General features: G+C 30.5%; 1 protein-coding gene across 1 annotated transcript; it reads right to left on the bottom strand.

The window, feature by feature from the left end:
- Positions 1 to 2,608: 2,608 nt before the first annotated feature.
- LOC127712959 (uncharacterized) lies at positions 2,609 to 4,086 on the bottom strand. The gene is made up of 2 exons (XM_052219543.1): positions 4,048 to 4,086; positions 2,609 to 3,163 (listed from the first exon to the last, which is right to left on the bottom strand). Exons 1-2 carry the CDS (start codon positions 4,084 to 4,086, stop codon positions 2,609 to 2,611), a joined length of 594 nt encoding a protein of 197 aa, XP_052075503.1.
- Between the last annotated feature and the right edge of the window lie 21,680 nt (positions 4,087 to 25,766).

The following is a 25,766-nucleotide window of genomic DNA, read 5'->3' as shown; positions in this document are numbered from 1 at the left end:
CCCTTTCCTCTATAATGATGCCTCTGTGTTGTAGTGCATCAATTGAAACATTTTCATGTACAGTTAACATTGCATTAAAGTACAAGTATTTTCTGCATTTCATTGAAAAATCCTATGCAAATTTAGTATATAAAAAAAAATGCTCTGGAGAAAAGGATTATAAATCAGTCATTGACATTGTCAGTTAATTATTTTAATATTTCATACTTTTAATTAAATCATGTGGTCTTTTCGGAAAAAAATCACTTCATATGTACTCATATTATGCAAATATTAAAAGTTATAGGCTGAAGCAGAGGATCACTATACACATGTATGTCTGGCATGCAGAATGTTGAAAGCAAGTTAAGAATTTTACTTTATGCATGTATTAGCCGTCATGCATATATCATGCATGGTACTTTTACATCTTTGAATAAGATATAGCCGTAATACGGATGTTGCAGAAACGTCCGTAATACGTATGTTTAAGAAACGTCCGTGAAACGGAAAATCCGTTTTACATCAGTTTTTACACGTACGTTTTACGTATGTATTTTTACAGACGTTTTACGGACGTAACCGTATCATCCGTAATACATCCATATTACGGATGTTTTACGGACGTTTATTACCACATCCGTGAAACGTCCGTAGCTATTTTACCTGTGTATTGGTGATTTCGAATCTGTTCAAAGTTTAGACTTTTCTACCCTATATACCACTTTGCCTCATAATATCATTAAGAAAAAATGCACACACCTAATTAAATTTAAAAAGTCAGATTGCGAATATATATGTTCAAACTCTTTTAGATCATTTTTTTAGTAACAACAAACAAAAGAACTTTTAGAAACAACAAACAAAAGAACTATGTCAATTGGACCTGCTTTGATACAATACCTGCACTTGAATTTTTACTGGATAACATTTTTGTTCGTTATGGAGATTCCGTATATCGTTAAGTTATCGGAATTTCAATGGGGACTAACTGTGCACTTCTTATTGCAGACCTGTCCAAAATGATCACCCGAGTAAGGGTTATTCCAATGCATTGTTATGAGTTAGAATTTATGACTAAAATCAGCAAAGACCCATCGAAACAACATCTTATACAAAAATTTATTAACACTTTCAGATATTTGGATGATATATTGGCTCTCAATAATGACGACTTCAGTACGTGCACCAAAGAGATTTATCCTACTGAACTGACTTGAAATAAAGTTAATACTAACAATGAACACTGCCCTTTCCTGAATCTTGATATCTATATCTTTAACGGGAAGCTTAATACAAAAATTTACGATAAAAGTGATGATTTTCATTTCCTATTGTTAATTATCCATTTGTAGATGGTGACGTTCCCTTGTCACCATCTTATGGTGTTTATATATCTTAACTTGTTCGATTCGCTCGTGTATGTAACAACTTTTTTTATTTCAACAAAAGAAATACGGGAACAACATAACGTAATATCAGAGTTCCACATAAGACAGCTGTGGCGTTCCATAGTTTACACATGTCATGTTTACATATGCCATGTTTGCATACTCATAACACTAGACCATATACCGACTGTATGAATTGTGAGCAACCTAATCATGTACCACTTAATACGGACTATCATACTAAAATTAATTAAGTTTTGCAGTAAATGCATGTGTCTGTTCTACACTGTTATTGGTGCTTTTCAACTGAGGTTTATCCTTATGTATGGCTAAACAATAATTCTTTGTTATCTGTTTTGTTATCATGCTATATTATGTTTTAGTAATATGACTTGGCAGACGTATTTAAGACAGAAATAATATTTAAAGAATTTATCAAAAAAGGTAATAACCACCAAATGCGACATTGAAAAAAATACGAAGCTCAAAAATAGAATTAAGTTAAAACCCATATAAATATGTATACTACATGAGACAAATATGAGAGATATTGAGCAATTTTCTATAACATGTATAATATTCTTTACACGACAATCACATTTGAACTACTTATTCAATAAACAAATACAACCCTGTTTCGTTGACTAAAATTCACTTCACAATAAAAAAACACTTAGCATGTATTAATTAATTAACTATTGATACGAATATTTCATAATTTGTTATAAATATTTCATATATTTGTAGAATCGTTTAAACAATAGAATACATAAACCCCTGTATATAAACAAAGTTGACCTAAGATTTGGCTATCATTTTTATGCGTTCCTGATGAAGGTAAATCCAGAAAAAGATTTGTACGCATGACATTTATAAAGTGTTGTTTTCATTTTAATACCAATTCGAATAAATATACAAATTTGTTACATCAACATCAAAACAAAATAAAATACACACTTACACACAATCAAACTTAATATAAAACAGCTTTACTTAAATACTATCAGTAATTTTTTCTCGGAAACAAATAACATACTAGCATATGTGTCTTTTAACATGCAAAGGCAGTGAACAGTTTCATTGCGGACGGATATTGCACTTATCTTACCGTTAATGAGAGTATTTAACAATTTAATATCATAAATATACAACCATATATGTCCATAGGACATTACAATGTTTGGTCCAATAACTTTGGAAAAATGTGTTGAATATCACGGACCTTACATTTCAACTGGTCAATCAACTGGAGGTCGGGCAGTGGTTATTTGTACATCATTTACGACTTCTCTTGGCTGTTCGCATACATAAGCTACTGGAATATAGGTATCTGTTATTTCATATTTGTAAAATCCATTTTCACAACCTGCTCGTTTTAATATCTGGATTTTCTGTTGAATTGGTGAACATTTTTGATCTCCAGAAGCATCTATACACTTAGTACATTTAGTAGTAGCTTTATAGTGTTCATGGGGATATGTTTCAGCACTGTATTGCGTTCTCTCTAAAAACCAAGGACATGATGTACGTACCATTAATGGGAGATTGGATCCTTTTAAAGAAGTCGAAGGACAGCTGCTTTGAGTTTTATTTTCGCCTATTTTTACCAGTTGTTCAAAATCACTGTCCAGTGTGTCGTTTTTCCAACCTTCCGTGAATAATAATGTCCTGGTGTCTATACCTCCGTTTAATCTGTTGAATTTAGCTTGTAAGTTTGTAGGTTCTGTACATGTTGGTGCGCTATTAACAGACACGGTACAACAGGTAATGTATACAAAGACAACTTTAAAAATCTGGAAATAAAATGAAAAAATAAATATAATTGTGTTATCAAGTTTGTTAGAACAGATAAAAGTTTAGACTGGTGCAGAGGTAATTTAGAAATTCGTTCATCATTTGAAAAGTTATTAAAAATGTTCTATTGCAGTTTGATTAACTAGTTCAGGATTTCAAATATACTATCTATTGCCACTAGATATAAATGAAAATATTCTATGATCGTAATATAAAGACTTAATTGCTGAATAACCAAAACATTTAACTATTGTTGCTTACATCGATAAAATACATCTTGTATATTTTCTGGAGCACTTATTTAGGCTTCTTGTCTTCTTGTCTATAGTTGTTGTTATTAATGTTATTCCTTAGATGCAGTATTGTTGTATCAATATATATACCGTGTTCTACGGAGGCATTCTATTTTTATAAATTGGAAATCATTTAATTTAACAACTGATTCGGTTCAATTTGTAAGTGGCGACTAAAGCAGATAACCTAGCCTCTGTCTGACAAATTGGAAACTTTATTTTAGTATTGTATAATTAGAAATATACACAGAAGTATTAATTGATATTCCCACACATAATTTTCCTTTCCGGTAGACACTTATTATTAGAAGGATTAGGTGATTTCTCTCAATTGTTTTATGGTTTTTGTCAAGTTCGACACTTAATACTTATTTTACACTATGTACGAGGCGTATATTATAGACTTATTTGATTGATTCAATCGTTGTATTTTAAGTTTTAATTTTTGATTGTGAAACATCTGATATTTGGAGAGACAATTTTTTTTTAACATTTTCGATGGAACGGACAATATCTACATGCGTCGATTTCATCGTTTACTTTATGAATATAATAATGGAAAAGAGCATTTTAACAAAATCGCTACTTACGGATTGAAAGTTTGTGAAGTGAAATTCTAGTATATACATCTCATAACATCTGTGACATGTTATTGCAATAATTTATCCATTTATTTCAAAGATGTGTTGTACGAGGACAAAAAGATAATCAAAAACAGTTTTCACTTGTATAATATATTTAATTAATGCTCTTGAAGTACGCATCTTTTTGCGGAATATCCATCAGAACATATTTAAATAAATAACAGATACATATTTTGTTATTATTTTTACTATCAGGTTAAGTATCAAGAGATTTTACAGTGTTGTTTTCATTTTGTTTACCCTTGTACTTATATTTAACTTCATTTTTACCTAGTCGGGATACTATATACTAGTACGGCAATAAGCTTTAATACATTGTTTGCACTATCAACAACAAGCACATGTTTTATTGGCGTCTTTGACAGATTAACTATCAACTACAATAACAATAATGTATATTTACACAGTTTTGTCTGTTGGATCCCAAATATTGTCGCAATCACCAATGATGTCTGTTTTGTCAATATAACGGTACTGTAAATGACTGTCGTACAAGTAGGAGTTTTAACTTGCTATAAAACCAGGTTTAACCCACCATTTTCTTCGGAAAATACCTGTACCAAGTCAAGAATATAACGAATGTTTTCCTTTTGTTCCTTTAGTTGATAAAGGCTCACGTTTGATTTTGTCAGTTTTTATGGACTTCCCTTTTTTAATTGCCTTAGAGTTTGATATTTTTATTGATACTTTTTTAACATGTGCAATCACTGTCGTCAAGAGAGTCTTGTGAACATTTATACATATAAAGAAATTTCAGTAGAATGCGTACGCTGGTAAATAAAGGCAACAGTAGTATACCGCTGTTCGAAATTCATAAATCGATTGAGAAAAAACAAATCCAGGTTACAAACTAAAACTGAGGGAAACACATCAAATATAAGAGGAGAACAAAGACACAACAGAAACACTAATATGCAACACACACAGAAACGAACTATAAGATAACAATAGCCATTTTCCTGACTTGGTACAGGACAATTTTAACCACAAAATTATTTTATTTATTAATATTACTTTTATTATTAAGTCTGTTTTTTTGTGATATCCATTTTACGTGACTCTGTGCTTATGTATCCCGTCATACTTTAAACGACAAAATTATTTTATGTCTACCTGTGCGAATTTCAAACGCGCGATTTTACGCCAGTACTTAAAACCTTTATGAATGGATTTTACATATTAGATAAATAAAATCGTATAATAAAAAAGCAAAATGAGGATGTTAAATTTGATGTATGCCTTTTTGTGCTTCTTCGTTACATTTGTTTGTTTTTATAGTGATTAAGATGATAACACAATGTTGACTGCTGTACCCCTATTTTTGACATTTTTACCTTTTGTGTCTGTTTGTTTTCTTCACGCATCGTTGTCAATATAATGGAATTTGATGCGACTGTCAAACAAGTGAGAGGTTAAGCTAGCTATAAAACCAGGTTCAATCCACCATTTTCTACATAAGAAAATGCCTGTACCAAGTCAGGAATATGTCAGTTGTTATCCATTCGTTTGATGATTTTGATCGTTTGATTTTGCCTTTTGATTAGGGACTTTCCTTTTTGAATTTTCCTCGGAGTTCAGTATTTTTGTGATTTTACTTTTTAAGAAAAAATGATGGGTTGAACCTGGTTTTGTGGCTAGCCAAACCTCCCGCTTTAATGGAAATGTTAAATATAACACAAAAAATGACAACTTTACATGACAGGACTACAATACAAATAAATGGCAGAACATAAAGGACAGAGAAACACACCAATAAACAGTACAATAGGACATTACGACAAGCTAATACTTTACAAATGTGCCAGGCCTAAAGATGAAAAGCATTGATTACCTAAATTTCCAAAATGTTGTGCCAAATACGGCTAGGTTATTTGCCTGGGAAAAGAAAATATTTAGTATTTAGAATAATTCATATTTTTGTAAACAGTAAATTTATAAAATATAAAAATGACCATATAATTGATATACATGTTAACACGGAAGTTGTGACTAACTACAGAATAAAAACGAATACGTAAAACAACCTAGATCAGCACATAAAAACAGCACAGCCGAACATCGCATTATATGTCAGCCGAATAGATCAACGCACAAAGTGACGACACAGGTAAATTTCTAAAAATTTCCAAAAAATTGGAAAGAGTTCAAGATTAGGTTTGTAAAACTGATATTACATGTATTTAATAACAATGAAAATTACAATACTTATTTATATAAAATTGTGTTAGTAATTAGATAATTAATTGTATTATCTAGCTATGTCGGTATTTCTTCTAAATCAAACTGAAAACCAAATACATAGTGTAAGTCTAGTTGACCCAAACTAAAATCTTATAAATGAACTGGGTGATAAATTATCTTTACCCTCACACGAATAGAACAGAAAAAAGTAAGAATTACAACTACAAACGATAAGACATTTGACAATAACAAATATAACATCAAAACTAAACACATGAATTTTGGATAGCAAAATACCGTGCCACGTCTTATAGCAATGCGAATTCACACTCAGCAAAACAATTACAATCGAGAATAGCTCAAGTTCGGCACTTAAAAGATCAGATGACGTGATGGCAAACCACAATCTAAGACGTGGTAAAAATGTCCTTAGTTAGTTTGGACAAAGCCACATCGTATGGATCAACCAATTCGTGGTGGTGTCCATAAAATTTACGGAGTGTCATTTTTAATCTTTCCTCCTCATAACTTTGTTGGAGCAATTTCTGCATAAGGAGCACACTCCTGTAAATATTATTATACTCATAATAGGGATGAACATGTTCCTTTTGTACTATAGGAGAAATCATTTATCATACTCCAAAATGTATCTAAATATTATTGGTTATTCTATTGTAGCACTGTTTCAGTTATGGATTTCGGTTACTTTTGTAAAATGGTTGCCCGATACAATCTGTTTCTGTCTGAACTCATTAACGTGATGTTTTCGCGCTTAATATATTTAAAACATTTTGACTGAGTGTGGATTAGGATGATGCATGTATCGCAGGAGACGCTTAGCCTGATAACGCATCCGGTTATAAAAATGTATTCAGTACTCGGAGTACAAAACTTAGGATTGAAACATCAAATCAAGTATTTTGATTGGTTGATTTGTTGGTCTGAGAAAGATAATCGTATTCAACACTTGTTTGATTTCATTTGATTCCCTATGTTTTGTGTTTCACCTTGATTTGCATTTTCTTAATGTATTTATGAAATGTTTACATCGTTACACTACTGTTGTCCCTAATATATTGAGATCTAGACCTAAAATATTGCAAGTAAAGTAAAGATCAAGTTAATTAAAAATATATAATCGTTCGACGATAGCTCACCTATTAGTTGTCCGGTCATCAAAACATTATCTTACTTGAAATTTTATTATTGTTATAATTATTACAAATAGTGCAATTGAAATTCAATTGTTGTTCATTTAATTCCCTTTGAAAGTATTTTATAGATAGTCGGTGTTAATGAACCAACAAATTCGTGTCTTCTTTCTTAAAGTACGATGACAAACATAAAGGAAGTTGTCAAATTGCTAAATGAAAAATTAGATATTTCCGGTGGATCTGAATTAAATCTACATATTAAATTGTTTACTTATGTACAAGTCTTGTTTTGTCTTCTCTAGGTAATAAAAAGTAAAATTATAACAAAAATACCAAACTCCAAGGAAAATTCAAATCTGAAAGTCCCTTATCAAATTGCAAAATTCAAAAGCTTATATTCCTGACTTGGTACAGGCATTTCCTTATGTAGAATATGGTCGATAAAACTTGGTTGTATAGCTAGATAAACCCCTCACGCGTATGACAGTCACTTAAAATTCCATTTTATCGACAACAATGTGTGAACAAAACAAATAGACATTATATGTAAAAATGTCAAAAATAGGGGAACAGCATTCAACATTGAGTTATAATCTTAATCACTGTAAAAGCAAACAAATATGTCAACAAAGAAAAACAAAATGGCATATAGACAAAGCACATAACCACAATGAAAGACAAGAATACAAAAAATTACCAAAGCACAACAAGACATTGGCAGGATGCATAATTACAGAGCCACGTCAAAAGGATATTATCAAAATTGGACTAAACAGTAAAGGTTAATAATTGACATAGACAAATAAAAGAACACTATAACATATAATTGAGATGATAAATAACGTCAGTACCAATAATCTATACTTAAAGACCATCATGTATTATTTGTGAAGTTGATACGGAATATTTATCAACAAGGTCTTGGTTTCTTCCGATGAACTTTTTTTAGTCTGAGTAGCAGCTACAAGCTCTTGAATACCGAATGAGTTGGAAAATGTATATCCCGTATGCAGGTGAAGATGGTATATTACAACTAAGGTGGAAGAAATTGATAATTTCAAAATTAAAATCGTCTCGTTTGTCATAGATTCTGGTACTGAGATGACCGCCTATGTCAAATTCGAAGTATTAGTCCAAAAATGAGGCGGAGGAAGCCCTGTCTGTTGTTTTTTTTATTTCTAGTTCTGGAGGATATATTAATGGAACCCAATCAGAAAAGTTTGGATTGTTACAGGAAAGAACATCATCAATGTATCTGAATGTGAAATTAAATAATCTGGCTTCTTTGATCTTCTGGTTTTTGACTGTGTTTGATGGAACTCTGAATCGTATGAAAATGAGAAGAGGTCGGCAAGAAGAAGCGCACAGTTCGTTCCCATAGGATTGTCGATAATTTGTTGAAAAAGTCTACCTCCAAATTCAAAAAAATATGTTGTCAATAAGAAACTCCAGGATACTGATCACTTTTTCCTTTTTGTAGCATGTTTTATTTTACCTTTTTGTTCACTATTAACAAAATATTCCGTATGGTATCCCAAAGTAGTAAATGTAAAGCGTATGCTACCATTTTTATATTAAAAAGCATTGTGGATTATTTCTATTAGGCGATTTTTCAATTTCACATAGAGAATGATGGTATACTGGGTTGAAAATGTTCCGAAATTTTGTAACCATTATATTTCACTTTAAGCCATTTTCTGTCATTGCCAGAGTTAATTACAACATAACTTCCAACATACATCTTTTATGAAACACTTTGGAAATAAATAAAACGGAATAGCCATGTCATCAGCAAAGTTTCCTTTTTTCTAATTTTTCCTTGATTTTAAACTGACAGGAAAGTATTTTCTTGTTCTTTAACCTTTTAGATGAATGAAAGTTTTTGTTCCAAAGCAAAAATAAGCAACCATTAAATTTATTCAACAGTCGTTAATAAGACAAGGACTGGAACACGATGAAAAAGGCGTTAGATAGGATAAAACTTCATATGTTTTATACGAAAATTGGAGTGAAAAATAATAAGAAATAAATGAAATCCTAACGGTTTTAATCTAGGTAAACATTTGTTGCTTTATATGCATTACTCGACAGATGTTGATAATTTGAAATTTTACATTTAGCTATCCGAAATATTTAAATACACGAATGAAGCAATATAAAACTGTAAAAACATAGGTATTAAAAAGAGCAATGCTAAAAAGTATCGCATTGATCTTAGAATATGACGAAAAGTTAGCCCTCCCTAAGACGTTGGACATGTATAATGCATGATGTATACCCTGAGACATATTCAGAAGTTTATTTTAAGAACAATATCTCGATTTCGAATGTAAATATACGTCATACATACTTCTGTTTGCTGTTGATTAATATTGTTACAAAATTTCTACTTGTAATTCAATTAGAACTTGAAGTGTTAACATTTGAAAATTCTCTTTAAGTGGTATTAATATCAATATTTTTTCATGTTTTAAATATATTACACCGGAAATACACATTTTGCCGAATACAGATGCAAATGTAGATACAATTTAGTTTATTTAAATCGGGAAAATGATACTTATTTCATTTGGTGAAGAAATTTAAAATGAATTTTATTGTACTTTTCTTGAATTTTCATAACTTAAAAAGATTTTTTTTACAAAAATATTTAGAAACCTAACATGTAACGTCATTGTTGACTTTTAATCTACAAGTCATAACTTTATTGATTGATGTTTGTATTACACCACATCACCGCAGAAGTCTGTATCGTGACGTGACCTGATTAAAAGACGTGGCAGAAGGTATCAAGGTGACATTCAAAACTCGTGTTACGAGGGGAACTGACAACGCCATGGCCAGACACGGAAAACTACGAAAAGACAAACAAGTCCAGAAAACACTACATAAATTAATTTATTCAAAGATGTAATACTATAACATTTGTGCAATCCGGATAGTCGCTGGACCCACAAATGATTATTATCTAAGAGATATATGCAATTGTTTAAGTATATACCTTATTTAAGGAAACACCAACATGATTCTGTAATACATACATTTGTACATGCTAATCAAAGAGATTTTTATACTCAAATTAAGTTGATAAAACATATGATACGATTTTTTATGGAACCAGTACTTGTTTTTCTTCTAGAGTCTTTATCGGGCTCGCTGGCCTGAATGTGAATGTCGAATAAGACTATTCAACTGGTTTGTAATTACATGAGCAACAGGCCGGTGCCATAATTGGAGCAGGATCAGCTTCCCCTTCTGGAGCACCTGAGATCAACCTTGGTTTTGTAGGGGTTTGTGTTGCTCTGTCTTTAGATTTTTATGCTGTGTTTTGTGTAATTTTATTCGTTTTACGGTCTTTTTCCTTTTTCTGCCAGATGGTATTGTTAATTTAAAAATAAGGAGATGTGGTATGATTGCCAATTAGATAACTATCCACCAATGTTTCAATTAAGTGGATGTAAGCAATTAAAGGCAACCGTACGGCCTTCAAAATGAGAAAAAACCCATACCGTATAGTCGGCTATAAAAATCCCGACATGAAAAATATGAAACATTTCAATTGAGAAAACTAACGGTATGATTTATAACAAAACAATTTACGAAAAAAAATATGACAGATATGAACCAACGACACTCACTGCACTACAGGCACTGAAGTACAGGCACTGAACTTCAGGTTATTTTCGACTTGAGTTTGAATATCCCTTTGGTATATTTTGTCTCTCTTTTACGAACAAATTGTAAGCCTTTGAAAAATAAATCGATGAGAGCCAAAACGGATCAACTATAGTTGTTAAAAACCAACTTTGCGAGATAGAGTTCCACGTTTGTTAAAGAACAGTTTCATATACTTTGTATTATGTTTTGGATATTCAAATAGTTTGACCTCGCACATCACTGAAGAGACATTAATTGGAGAAATGCGCATCTGGTGCATAAAAATTGGCATCGTTTATGTTATTTCATTATTTCATGAACATCGAATGTACAGAAGAAAAAAAACGTATTATTTTCATCATTTCAAGATCCAAGATCGAAGCCGAGAAATTGTAGACTCAAAGGAACTTATTCCCGATTTATGAATTTGGACATTGGTAAACGAATTTTGCTTTGTATCTAATTAAAGATATCATTTTAATACTTATGATAATTTAATTTATTTTGATAGGCATATGTTTGTTTCCATCTGTCTGTCCGTCTTCCCTGTTTCTTGTAAGCGGCTTGACAGACATTGATGAAATATAAAACACTTGTGCAAACTAAATTCGGATGTTCCTGAAGGGTCTAATTCCGGTCATTATCATTAATTTGTTATATTTCATATAAAAATATTTCACCAGCATTGTTACTTAGATATATTTCCACCAAATCTTGAGAAACAAGGCAGTAATCTTAAAGAGGGTAACGTCGTGTATTGTATCATGTGATTCTGGTTGCTTTATTCCGAGATGAAAACTCGTGTTTAATTATAATGAAATATAAAAAAAATAATTCCTAAACAAATATATTGTATTACTCGACATATACACAAATGTAGCATTACAGATACATTTAAGAGACATGATAGATTTACATATATTGTTGAAACGTTCTATAGACATCAATGATCATCAACGCCTTAAATACCTTAAAGTGTCCTCAAAAAACAAATTATATGATGTGGACCAATCAATTCTTTGCAACCGTCAAACAAAGGAGAGGTTTAATCCACTATCTTTTACATGAGGGAATGCTTGTACCAAATCAAGATTATGACAGTTGTTTTCCATTCATTTGATATGTTTTTGCTTTTGATTTTGGCATTTGATAAGGAAATTTCCGATTTGAATTTTCCTTGGAGTTAAATTTGATTATTTTTTATCTGTGCCACAGCTGCAAACTGTTGGTCGGAAAAACATTATTTGCCAAATAAGGCAATATTTTGTTATAAGCATAACCAAAATTGTACAATTATTCTGATTTTTTCGCTGTGAAAATGTAGATCTTAGCCTTCTTACATTTCTGTTTTTTTTTGTGTGTTAAATTCATGCAAATCATTGTTTTTAGTAATTTAGTTTTACCAACCTAAAGTGTAAGGACATTCTGACTAAAGTCCCTTTCGTAAAAGTAAATTTACGACTAAGAGTTGTTTGAACTATTATGCAGAATTTATTTATTTACATAAAGACTTGATTACAATGAAACCCGATGAATGTTATTCTAACACATGTGTTTTTTTTGCACAGGAGTCAAATCATCAGATGATGTTTCTCATCATCACTTTGAAAAATTGATTAATGCAAACACTAGAGTTTATACACAATCAAATGTATTATGATTGTCAAGAGTATTCATATTTTTTTTTTTATTATAGTTATGTGTAAGTCATCGTCAAAGATGAATAGCACCATACAGCTTAAACATTCATCATGTTGGTTGATTATAAAAGTATTTAGTTGAACGACTGAATGTTGATTTTATTTAACCTTGGAAAAAAGACGTACTCGTTTCACTGTGTGTGAAATCATATCAGCATGAATGTATTGTTTATTTTCCAGATGAATATATATTACGGGATTAGCAGTACACGTATCCAATAAATGGGATACACATCAGGTTTAAATGAACTGATTTTTTAACTTTGAATATAGCTTAAGACATGGAAGGAGGAAGTAACAAATAATCCTATTAAATATACAGTATATTCGTGCTCTTGAATAAAGCTTATTTATAATCTGAAATAAAGTAGTACAATGATGAACAAAGGCAATAGTAGTATACCGCTGTTCAATAGTGTTAAATCGATTTAACTGAAACAAAACCGGGTCACAAACCAAAACCGAGGGAAACACATCAACTATAAGAGAAAAACAACGGAACAACATAAACATTGAACTGCTACAAAAACAAACGCCAACATACATAGAAACGGACTATTTGATAACAACTGCCATATTCCTGACTTGGTACAGGACATTTTAAGAAAAAAATGTAGATTGAACCTGGTTTTATGTCTAGCCAAACCTCCCGCTTATATGGCAATGTTAAAAAAACCGCTACAACGACAACATTACGTGACAGGAAAACATTACAACTAAACGCTAGAACACTCAGGACAGAGACATACATAAATAAATAAAATAATAGTACATTACAACATGTAAACCACAGAATAACAACGGACACCTCTCATTTACAACACAATAGAATTATGAACTGTGCGTCAAGCGATTGTATCAACGCCACAAAAAGTGACGTCACAGGTACATTTCTAAAAGTAGAATATAGAATTGGGATTAAGTTTGTAATGGTGTTATTTTATGTACTTTCTAACCATTACAAGAATATTAATATAGAATTGTGTTAGTAATGGTGTAATTATTTGTACTTTCTAACCATGTCGGTTTTTTCTAAATCAAAACTGTAAAAACAAATTAATTCTGTGCATATAGTAGCTTTAAACTAAAAATCATATACATGAACTAGCTGATTAATTATCTTAACATTTACATAAATGTAGAAAATACAAATAGAGTTCAAACCACAAACGATAAGACATAACACAATATCCAACAAGAATTACAAACGAAACATTATAACTAAATAGATGAATGTTGGATGTATAAATACCGAGACACGTCTAATAGCAATGCAAAATCACACTCGGGAAAACAGTCATATTTGGGAATAGGTCACGTTCGGTACTTAGCAGACCACCATCTGTGTCAATATTGAAAAAAAGATCAAGGTATGAAGCAGTCCTCATTGATATTGACACATTACTTGTACTGATTATATGAAACATATTTTCGTAAAGTAGCTTAAATAATGACACGTACAGCTATAAACATGGAAATTTTTTTTTTAGTTTCTCCGTATTTGAAATCTGTCCTGTTTGATCTTTAAGATTCCCAGTTTAAAACCTCTGACGTAGCAGTGAATTTCAAGATACACCCTTTATACATGTTATAATACTAATTTATCATAATTGTACCTTTATCAACAAACATGCTATTCAGATTGAAATCCCGTTATTTGCTTTTTAAAGCGTTTTTTTAATATTTTTGTATTTCCTACAGAATATATCATCACATTAGTCAATTGCACTACGATTGAAAAGTTATAACAATTTAAAAGAGATAATCCTTTCGAGTATGCTTATTTCTTTGACAATAATTGCATCGACCCATTTATTCCTGAATGTAGAATGACAAATGTTAAAAAAATGTCATTAAAAGGTGACAGTCAATTGATACGGGTATGTATATTCTGCTCTAAATGACTACTGTGTGATTATTTCAATATGGAAAAACAGTCAGTCCTCATTGGTATTGACACATTACTTGTACTGATTACATAAGCGATAACACAAATTTGTTTTCAATAAAAATATTTAGCTAATTAATTGTGTCTTATGCGCTCTATCCATTCAGCTTTATCGCTGTTTTCAATATAAGTAAAGAAAACAGAAAAAAGACGTAACTTTGTTGTATAGAAACATATTATCAACAATATCAACAAATCTTTTCAGTAACTATTTTAAAACCAATTACATAGAGTGAAGAAGGCGTGGGTATTTTTTTTTTTTTATATTATTTTGGTTTAATGGTTATAAGATTGTAACATTTCTATCATTTTATCTAAAATATGTTATTAGTTCATTGTCGCCGCGTAACAAAATAAAACTTTTTACTGTACATTGAAATTCTATAAAATACACTTCAATGTCGGATAAAAGTGGAAAAATGAGGAAAAGAAACAAATATGCAACATTCTGTAAATTTGAAATAATGATTTCATGTAACCGAAAATTACCGCACGTTTTCTTTTTCTTTTTTCTTAATCTCCTAAGAATGGATTTTACATAACTATTATAAAAACACAGGGAAAAGAACCAAAAACATGTTCTATAAATGTATGTGTTAAATAAAGCTTATTTGACAAATATTACTTGTGAAATTTTTCAATTTCTTAGTAATTTTAGAATTATTGACAGAAATCACAACAAACGTTAACACCCTAATTTATTTTATTTGTTACTATGGATTTACTAATTTATGATTATCGTTTACTTTTACATTATACTTTAAAAGAAACATTTTGCGTAATGTTCATTATTAATACCGAAAAGATATTTCCATTAATGTATACTAGAGGCATAAGGAAGAGTTTCGTATTGCACTTAAATAAGGTAAACTGTGTTGAAGTGTTTATTTCCCTGTTTGGGTCCCTTAACGAATAAACATGTTTTCTCAGTACTTCTGCACTCACATGATTTATAACATTTTTTTTTAATTTACTTTAAAAATCCAAACAATAATTAAGAAACTAAAGTTCCAATTACCTCAGGCAAAGCTGACCATGGATACATGTTTTTTCTCTCTATTTATGTTTCCTTTGATTATATAGCTCCTAATGTTTCTACCTTTTATATAATTTATTATTGTTTCTGGTGCTTAAATTTCCAGTTGTTACATATAAAAAATGATTGGTTTTGAGCGTTTCCGATGAAGGTAAAACCAGATAGGCGGTTCCCGTCCGGAGCACCTGAAATCACCCCCGGAGTTTGGTGGGGTTCACGTTGCTCCGTCTTCAGTTTTCTATGTTGTGTTTTGTAAACTGTTGTTAGTTTTTTCGTCGTTTTTCGTTTTTTTTTTGCCGTGTCATTGTCAGTTTGTTATCGACATATGAGTTTGAATACTGCTTTGGTATCTTTCGCCTCTCTTGTTCGGACGGACCAAATTTGTAAAGTGTTATTTTCTTTCAACGTCACAGGAAACTGGTTTCATGAATGGATGCTGCTATGACAAACAGACAAACAACAAATGAAAATATATTTTCTTTTACGATAATTCAACAGCTTTTCCCTCCTGTGTATTATGTATGTATTTACCACATCAAATAGACAACATACCTTCTTATAAGAGTGATGTATTAAGTGGATGCGCCAAAGTACGTAGACCTGAGAAAATACTTCCTGTTATGTCGCTCATATTTTAAACATTGATATGCATCTGCAAACAGCAGAAGGAAGAAAAAGTAAATCTAGGTTGATAAAAAAAATTTATGAAATAATAATAAAAAATAAAATCATGAACCAAAATAAAAGAAACTGAGATGAACAAAAAATTAAAAATGCAAACTTAAGCATGACACGGAAGAATAATGGTTGTTTCCACAAATATACATGTAATCTTAAAATATGTTTAAGAGCAAATAGTTTGCAAAATAAGGTCTGATATTTTCTGCACAGAAAACAGGATGTGTTGATTTAAAGAAATCTTTACTACTTGGAAAGATATTTTTATATCGTTGAAAAGCTATATACAGTTTCTTCATTTATCGTGTAATATGCACACATTGGGACGTTATTATCACGTTATATCAAAGGGAAATTTGTCTTTTACTATATTTTTTATTTCATTATTTTCCCTTTATTATGATTACTAATTTGAAGTAGTTCGCAAAAACTCATAGATTATGAAAAAAAAAAAAGATAAGTGTATCGGTAACCTATATACCCAATACTGATTTTAATTAGTTGTAATTTTTTATTGTTCAGTTTGATTGGTGTGTGATTTACGTGCACCATAAATTGATTTCGTTCTTAAACAAACATTCATATGAAGGTATATAAAATCATATATAGAATCGTATTTGTTTATATTTATATAAAATACAGAACGAGTAAGATTAAATAAGACAGAGATCAACGTGAAGTTGGAAACAAGTAACATAGAACTTGTATATATATATATATATAGATCAATTTACGTTTGTCAACAATTATTCATGAATTTATAACATATTTCAATCTCTAACTTGTCCAAACTCTTAACATATTATGAATTAGTGACACACCTTTTGTAAATTCTTCCGTTTTCCAAAATAAGTTCATTTAGATCAACTTACAATTAATTATGTATATTGTGTCACTCATTGGCCAATATATATCTTTTAATTACTACAGTGTGTTCAGCATATTTTATGCCTTTAGTGCCGATTTCCTGTCTAATATAAAGCACATCATTACACAATAATCGATACATCTTTATCAGATGATTATATATCTGAAAGGTTTGGGAACCGAGATAACAGGAACAGAAATGAAGTTAAATACATATTTTGTTTTGTAAATTTTACATTATAAAAAAATTCTGGCAACCTTTACACTGAATTGACTTACATCTTATATAACTGTACAAATTGATAGTTCACAGAGGATAAGAACACAAGTTACGCATCAGTAATTTTGCCTTAATGAGTTGTGTATTAGCCCTATCGACTCTGTAATGTCCTTTCAATTTTGTTTTGCATTGAATGTTTCATGCTTATATCATTATGATTTGATATAAACTACAACACATGTTGTATGTGCCTGTCCCCAATTGCTTACATCCACTTCGATTTGAACTTTGGTGGATAGTTGTCGCAATGGCAATCATACCACATCTTTTTTTTTATATAAAGCTAATTTTGAGAACATCGGTGTAAACTGTGAAAACATAAATAAAAGATATGGCTGATGAATTTGATTTTTTAAAAGATTATTGATATTAAAAACTTAAACGCAGTTTTCATTATTCCTTGAATTTAAACGATAAACTAAAATCATGTCAGAGAAAAAAGTCTGAATACAAACGTGACGAGAAAAAAGTAATCGTGTGATTTGAAATAAGATCACCCATTATTGAAATTATGTTATAATCGTTAACACTATATCTAAGTGATATCAGAATGTTTTACACAAAAACATTAATTTACATGACTGTGTAATACTTAACGTTGTTGAAATTGATACGAACATTGATTTATGAACAAGCTACATGTATATTGTATTTTCCTTCGTGCAGGTTAATGTATGCTAAGAAAAAGACATTCTAGAAACAATAAAAGACAAACTGTCCATAGAACCTGTACGAATCAATACATTATTTTTTTCCTAAATGGAGCCATGTACAAAAGAACTAAACGTATTTTGATATATTTCAACGATATAGATATGATCCAGCTTCTCCAACAACGCAATTCTATATTTGATATTCATGTGTAGAATAACATTATAGAGTGTAATTAACTTCTTCCGTAGTGAAAAGTTAAGTTGTGGAAGTTTGGTTGTTGACTTCCCGATTTAACCATACTTTACTGAAGGGATATATTTAAATACCAGATACAAAATATTTCATTCAGGAAAGGTCATAAAGAAATACGTGTACAATTAATTCAGGATGGAATATATGTATACATTAAAAAGAAACATACATTTCGTCATGGAACAGACTATAAATTCAAATTGTATGCATGAATAAGTGTAGTATGCACTTATTTAAACTTTATAACATATATTTGTCACAATAAAATCCATAGTAAAATTTCCTATATTTTGTTAATATTTTACATTTTTGGTTGAAATTTTGTAAAAATATACCATTAGGAGCAGTTGATATTTCTGCAATGGTTATGTATTTTTTACATGGAAAATAACCACGCCTTATTTTGTATGTGCCTTTCCCAAGTCAGAAGTATGTAATTCAGTGGTTGTCGTTTGTTGCTGTATATCATATTTGTTTTCGTTTATTGTTTTATACTTAAATTAGGCGGTTAATTTTTTCGTTTGAATTTTTCACATTTGTCTTTTCTGGGCCTTTTACAGCTAACTATGCGGTATGGGTTTTGCTCATTGTTGAAGGTCATATGGTGACCTATACTAGTTAACTTCTATGTCAATTGGTCTCTGGTGGATAGTTGTCTCATTGTCAATCATACCAAATCTTTTTATTTTTATATAGGTGATACACAAGGATAATGATCTATGAGATGACAAGATACAGGACATCTAGAGGCCAACAATGTCCTGTTGATTTTATCCTTTATTATATGCAAATTTTCATTAATTTTGGCAATACAAGTATCTAGTTTAAAATAAAAGAACTGTGGTTTTGCCAAACTAGAAATTAGTGAAATAGGAAACGTATTTAATAATGTACATGAATGCAATATCATCACCATATATGTAACAAAAATTAGAATATCATGGGATGACCGGTTGTAAAATGTAAATTTTCGAAGGATATTAAAAGGGGGAAATTGAGTTGAACAATTTACCTAACTTTAGATAACTTGCACTTAAAACTAAAATTCACTAATAATGTATGTAGTCTCGTTTTTGAATTTTTTTTTGTTTTTAATCAAATGACCTAACAACCAGGAGGGGAAAAGCGCGAATACTAATAAAACACTTCCTTAATTAACTTAAATGTTATTCACACTTCTACGTTAATGAACAAAGTAATTATTGTTACACATCATTTGTAAAGAGAAGCGAAAAATACAAAAGGGACATTGAAACTCATTCGTGTTGCTTATTCTTTAGTTTTCTATGTTGTGTCATCTGTACTATTATTTGTCTATTTGTCTTTTTATTTTTGGCCATGGCGTTGTCAGTTTTTTTTCGATCTATGAGTTTTACTGTCCCTCTGGTATTTTGTCCCTCTTTCATAAGGCATAAACAAACTGACAATACCATAGCAAAGAAGAAAAAGAAAAACGACCAAAAGACAAACAACAGTACACCAAACACATTATTGAAAAAAACCGAATTCTTGGTTGGCAATTTAAGATTATTACGATTTTAGGTTCCAACTCTCTCAGGCAAAAATGTATTAACAAAAATACTGAACTCCACGCTAATTTCAAAACAACGAAGTCCATGAAAACGGACAAAATCAAACGTTAGACTTTATCTACCTACGAAGCTAATGACAATTATTTAATAAGGTTCCATTTGGTCATTTAACTGATTAGTATTTATACATGTACATCCTTGTAATGTAAACATTGGAAAGCCCATCTCTCTCACTAAATTCATAAACTCCTTTTTTTTCATATTATTTTTCTGGTTCATTTTAGAAAGACATTTTGAGAAATTGTTGTGTTCGTTTTTGACCTCAAAACCAAAAATAAAACAGAAATGCACGAGGAATACGAAACATATAATATGAAACTTTAAGTCGGGTTTTTTTTGTAATTTGTACAACAAAGTTACATTATCCTCAAGTAATAATGAATGAGGAGGGTTTTGGCCCGATGAAAGCAAGCCTGTGATACATGCACTAATACTGATCATGTCAATTTTAAAGAAGATATACTTATATTTTACCCTTGATTTAATAACAAGTAAGTGAGATCGAGATTCGTAAGAATAAATCTTTTAAGACATTCATTGCAGATTGAACAACAAACCTCAATTACAACGTCAAGACTCTGCAATGCAGAAGAAATGAATTCACTACTGAAAATAAAACCAATGACATGTTGTATAAGTGTCAAGAATGCAACAACCCAGAAACACAAACGTCAGAAATAAATAGGACATTACGATGACAAAAAAAAATAACAAACACGGATGTGTTAATTAATCACATTTAACCCTACAAATTGAACTGCACTAGTACTTTTGAATAGTTTATCTATTTATGATGCACGAGGCAAAACCATTTACAAAGATGGTCTGTTTTAAACGGAAGAAAAGGATCAAAGTACAACAGATCTAGAATCAGGAGAAATAATTAAGTAATTTAAAGCCACTACAAGAAGAAAATCTAGAATGTATTCTTAGTCTAAAAAAGACAAGTATAACATAGAATAATCTATGTTAAGCTTCACCCTAATAATTTGTGATTCAAATAACACTAAGTATGTCCTCCACTGCAAATGTTGTATTATCGACCGGACAAGGCCAGTCACTTGTAAATAAGAGGAATGCGATATTAAATCAACTATGTTAATATAAAAGAAGGAGATATGGTATGATTGCCTATTAGACACAATTACCAGAGACCAAATAACGTAGATGTTAGCAACTATAGTCATTGAGAAGCTTTCAACAATGAGAAATACCTATACCACAAAGCAAGAATATAAACATCATCGAACCTTTAAACAATCTTATTAGTAAAGGTTATCTTACCAATGCTGTAATTAGATCTTTGAATATAGTTTACATTGGCACTAATATCGATTTTGTCATCAGCAAATTAAAACATAGCTAAATTTGTATTCTTTTCAAACGGGATGTATAAAGACACACCAACGTTCATTTTGATCTATAAAGAGGCTTAACTCCTAACTATCCTACTGTCTGTCAATACATTTATTTTTGGCATTGCACAAGTCATGTCTTCTTTGACTGTCCATGACGTTAAAATACTAAATCCCTGTGATGTGTTTTACTTGATTTTAGTCTCTGATGCATGTTTTTTTATTATTAATTGTTTTGGCTTTTAACTAGCTGTCAGTTACTGCGAGTACTCTCAAATCGTACTTTCTTGTTTATTTGACCTGTTGATACTAATTGTAATGCTTTTTTGTTATTTAATGTTATTCAGGGTTATATCTGGTCTATATACCAGCTGTTTGGTATTACTATACATTTTCACTTCGTACTATGAACATCAAAATTATTTATTTTGTAAAAATATTTCCTTTCTCTATTGGAACTGTACACGTATACCTAACAACAAAATTATTTTCATTTACCTGTGTTTAAAGTTATTGGAAATGGCTTATATTTTTGTTCGAGCATATTGTTTTTCTTAAATTGTTTGACATTTCATACCGATATAACATGTTGCTTTTATTATTCTTCTCTAAGTTTATTTATTTTGTATTTGCTTTGTATCATAGGTCAAATTTATTTGTTCAGTGTATGTTCACTGGTGTTAATATGTCCTTTGATTGAGTTAAGCTATTTCAGTTGATATTTTATAGTGTGTCTTTCTATGTTGTGATGTTACACTATTGTTTCAGAAAAAGGGTGAAGGTTTGGTACCATTAAAACGTTTAAACCCGCTGCATTTGTTTGCACCTGTCCTAAGTCAGGAATCTGATGTTCAGTAGTTGTCGTTTGTTGATGTGGTTCATAAGTGTTTCTCGTTTCTCGTTTTTTATATAGATTATACTGTTGGTTTTCCCGTTTGAATGGTTTTACACTAGTAATTTTTGGGGACCTTTATAGCTTACTGTTCGGTGTGAGACAAGGCTCCGTGTTGAAGACCGTACTTTGACCTGTAATGGTTTACTTTTATAAATTTTGACTTGGATGGAGAGTTGTCTATATGACTTATAGAGCTGACTATGCGGTATGGGTTTTACTCATTGTTAAAGGCCGTACGGTGACCTATAGTTGTTAACTTTCTGTGTCATTTGATATCTTGCGGAGAGTTGTCTCATTGGCAATCATAACACATCTTCTTATTTTTATATTGAAACTTGTTATTTTATTTGCTGTTGTTTTGTGTCTTTCAGTAATTTGCTTTTGAATTGAAAATGGGGTTTAATTTAATGCATATAAATGTAAAATCCTTGCTTTTCTGGAAAATACCAAAAACATAAAAGTAACGGGGAAGAAATCGTTGTTCTTCGTCTCATAGCCTTTAAGACGACGCCAAACATTATGCATCACAGCAAGATTCACAGAACTGCACCGAACTAGAAGATAACGGTGCGACGTTTTTTACACGAAAGATTGTAATATAAATAAATCACATATTTTTACTATTCAAAAAAATGTAGCAAATCTTCATTATCAAAACTTGTTGCAAAAACTCATTGTAAAATACTGAAATACTTAACACCATGAACTGCGCCAAGATACTTAACATATAACGTGTGTCGAAATAATGAATGGAACAAATTGCTCATATGGACAGTAAAAACGTTTTTTTACGTTTAAAATACAATTGAGGATAGAACACACTTAACTGAAATTGTATAGTTTTGTGGTTTTTTAGTAGATTAAAAATAACACAATTATTTATCATATCTACTCTTTATCAGGAAACGCGATGGGTTGATATTACAGGTCTTAATAAGTTACAGATATATGTCTTGTTAACAAAAAAAGTAAATGACTTATTGAACATAATCATACCTACAAAAAAAAACATTGTAGAACGGAAAATAGGTTTGGCTTATTATTCACAACAAAAGGTTAACCAGAATGAAGTTTATTGTTTACGTCATGTAAATCTAACTGGTGACATGGGAGTTAGTATGACGAGATATATAGAACAAACCAATGAAAATATAGCATTTACACATTAATCAACCTCGGCACTTCTATTTATCTAGGACGCATTTACCACAAGAGTTTATTTGAATTAAATAGAAAATGTACTGTTTAAAGTGTGATACAAATAGTAACAAATTTAGCTAAATAAGTGATTCGGATAAGTAGATACTTCCGACCAATGTTGCTGGGGCAGATATAATATTTAGTGTTGTGGTTAATTGTGAATTGTGTATCATATTCTTGAATCATCATTTTCTCTTTTGCTATGGATTTGGGTTATACTTATTTGGTCATAATAAAAACTGTGTTGACTTTATTTTTAAATTGTTTCTAACGGTCAGGTTCAATAACATGCAGACACAAATTGTTGTTTAATTCAGAAAGACTATATGTGAGACAATATCTAAAAAAGTCTAATTTCCATGTTCCATCTTTCACCAGCAGTTATAACTTATTCAGGCATCTTTTTGGAAAATTTTAAGTTTCAGTATTAACTAGAGTATATTATGCACCAACTATTGCCAATTAAACACTCTTTCTTATATTTCTTCTAATAAAATATTATAATTTAAATGTTCAACCCCCCAAAAAATCATGTTGTCCGATGTTGTTTTCTGACAACTAAATCATTCAAAGAATATCTAAATTAAGTAAACAGGCTTCCGATTTTCACAAATATGATAGATTATATAGAAAACTTGTCCCTTGATGGTCCGATTTTGTTATAACTAAAGCATGTGATAAAATTTTGCATTTTTAAGGGTCTTTTAAATTTTGTCCCAAGGGGTAATTTCCCTCCTGCTACCACTAGGTTTTTTCACCTGTGGAAACGTTTGAAAGACCAAGAATTTATTTCTTGTAATGCAATGAGAAGAGCATCATTTCCTGAATGTATTACTCCATATGTATAGGTGACCCATATAGGCAGCCAGTTTGAAAAATCCGAACTCCCCAAAGATCAGAATTTAGAGAAAAATAATTTTGTTGTTCTCTCCTGTTACAGCCTTTTTGTGTACCTTCTGAGAATATTTCATTGTCAGCACTATAACAGTAAATGTGTTTTTATAGTATCTTATTAAATTGATATGAAGATGGAAGTAAACTTCTACACAATTCGAATAAAAGGACAACAAGTACTGTGTAATTCCTTTCTGTTACATTCTATCATGTTACCTGATAAAAAGTAACAGCATAACCATAATCAGTAACAGGAAGGATGTTAAAGACAATTTCACAGATGAATCACAAAGTTAATCTACTATATGTCAAACTTTTCATTTAATATAAGTTATGATCATAAATCTCAACATAATATACAGTATATTGAATGAAAAGACAGTTTTTTTTACTTTTGATAACAGCAGAGAACATTGTGCAATTCTAGTATAGTAGATGGTAACAGAAATGAATTTATTTTAGAATTTTTCATTACCTAGGCAGATTTTTCATCTTGCAAATACAGTTTCAAAAGATAAATGACATTGTTTGCTGTTATCTTCCAATTATGACCAATCTGAAATGATGTATTTTTCTTAAACAATGAAATAAAGCAATTGTTTTGAAAAAATAATTCCTTCCTGTTACCAACTCTGTCCTGTTACTTGTCCTGTTACTCAAGATTATTTCATGTTACCGACATATCGGACTATATTTTAGTATATTTCTTAACCTTTTGTATTGCTAATGCTAAAATAAATAATTGGCATTTGATAAACTATTGCAGGATATACTAGTAAACCACAAATAGTATCTTAAACTTATTCCTTATTCCCATTTGAAATTTTTTAAAATTGATTCACTTTGGTAACAGGAAAGAACTGGAATTTTTTGTACCATTTTTAAAATTGCCATTGTTACCACATTTAACAATTGTTTGAATTACAGACAACAGTTCCTAGATCCTCAATGTGTGTTCTTCGATTTGTGCTATTAAAATACCGGTTCTAAAGACATTTTTTTTTTGGTTTTTCCTATTGCCAAAAATTAGACTTTTTCAGATATTGTCTCATGTAACTTCCGGTTTGATATGTTTCCGTCTTTACATTAAAAATGTCATAACTGTTCAAGGTCAATAGTAATGTTATCTCAAATATATTGGTTAAATTAATTTTAAAGCAAATTTTGACGTAAAAAAAAGTATAACAAAAAATACTGATATCCATTGCAAATTCAAAAAGGGAATATCAATTAAAAACTAACAAAATCAAACGCTCTCGGAACAAGTGAAAATACTCATATTCCTGACTTGTTGCAGGCATTTTGCGAAGAAAAAGGTGGGT

Source organism: Mytilus californianus, unplaced genomic scaffold (genome assembly GCF_021869535.1).
Source record: "Mytilus californianus isolate M0D057914Y unplaced genomic scaffold, xbMytCali1.0.p SCAF_8, whole genome shotgun sequence".
NCBI lineage: Eukaryota > Metazoa > Mollusca > Bivalvia > Mytilida > Mytilidae > Mytilus > Mytilus californianus.
This window is presented reverse-complemented; position numbering and strand designations above follow the sequence as displayed.

Bases quoted from the DNA above. Each gene is read 5' to 3' on its own strand.
- LOC127712959 (XM_052219543.1), bottom strand. From the start codon at position 4,086: ATGTATATACTAGAATTTCACTTCACAAACTTTCAATCC. The intron at 3,164-4,047 runs GTAAGTAGCGAT...TTTTATTTCCAG, and splicing joins ACTTCACAAACTTTCAATCC to ATTTTTAAAGTTGTCTTTGT.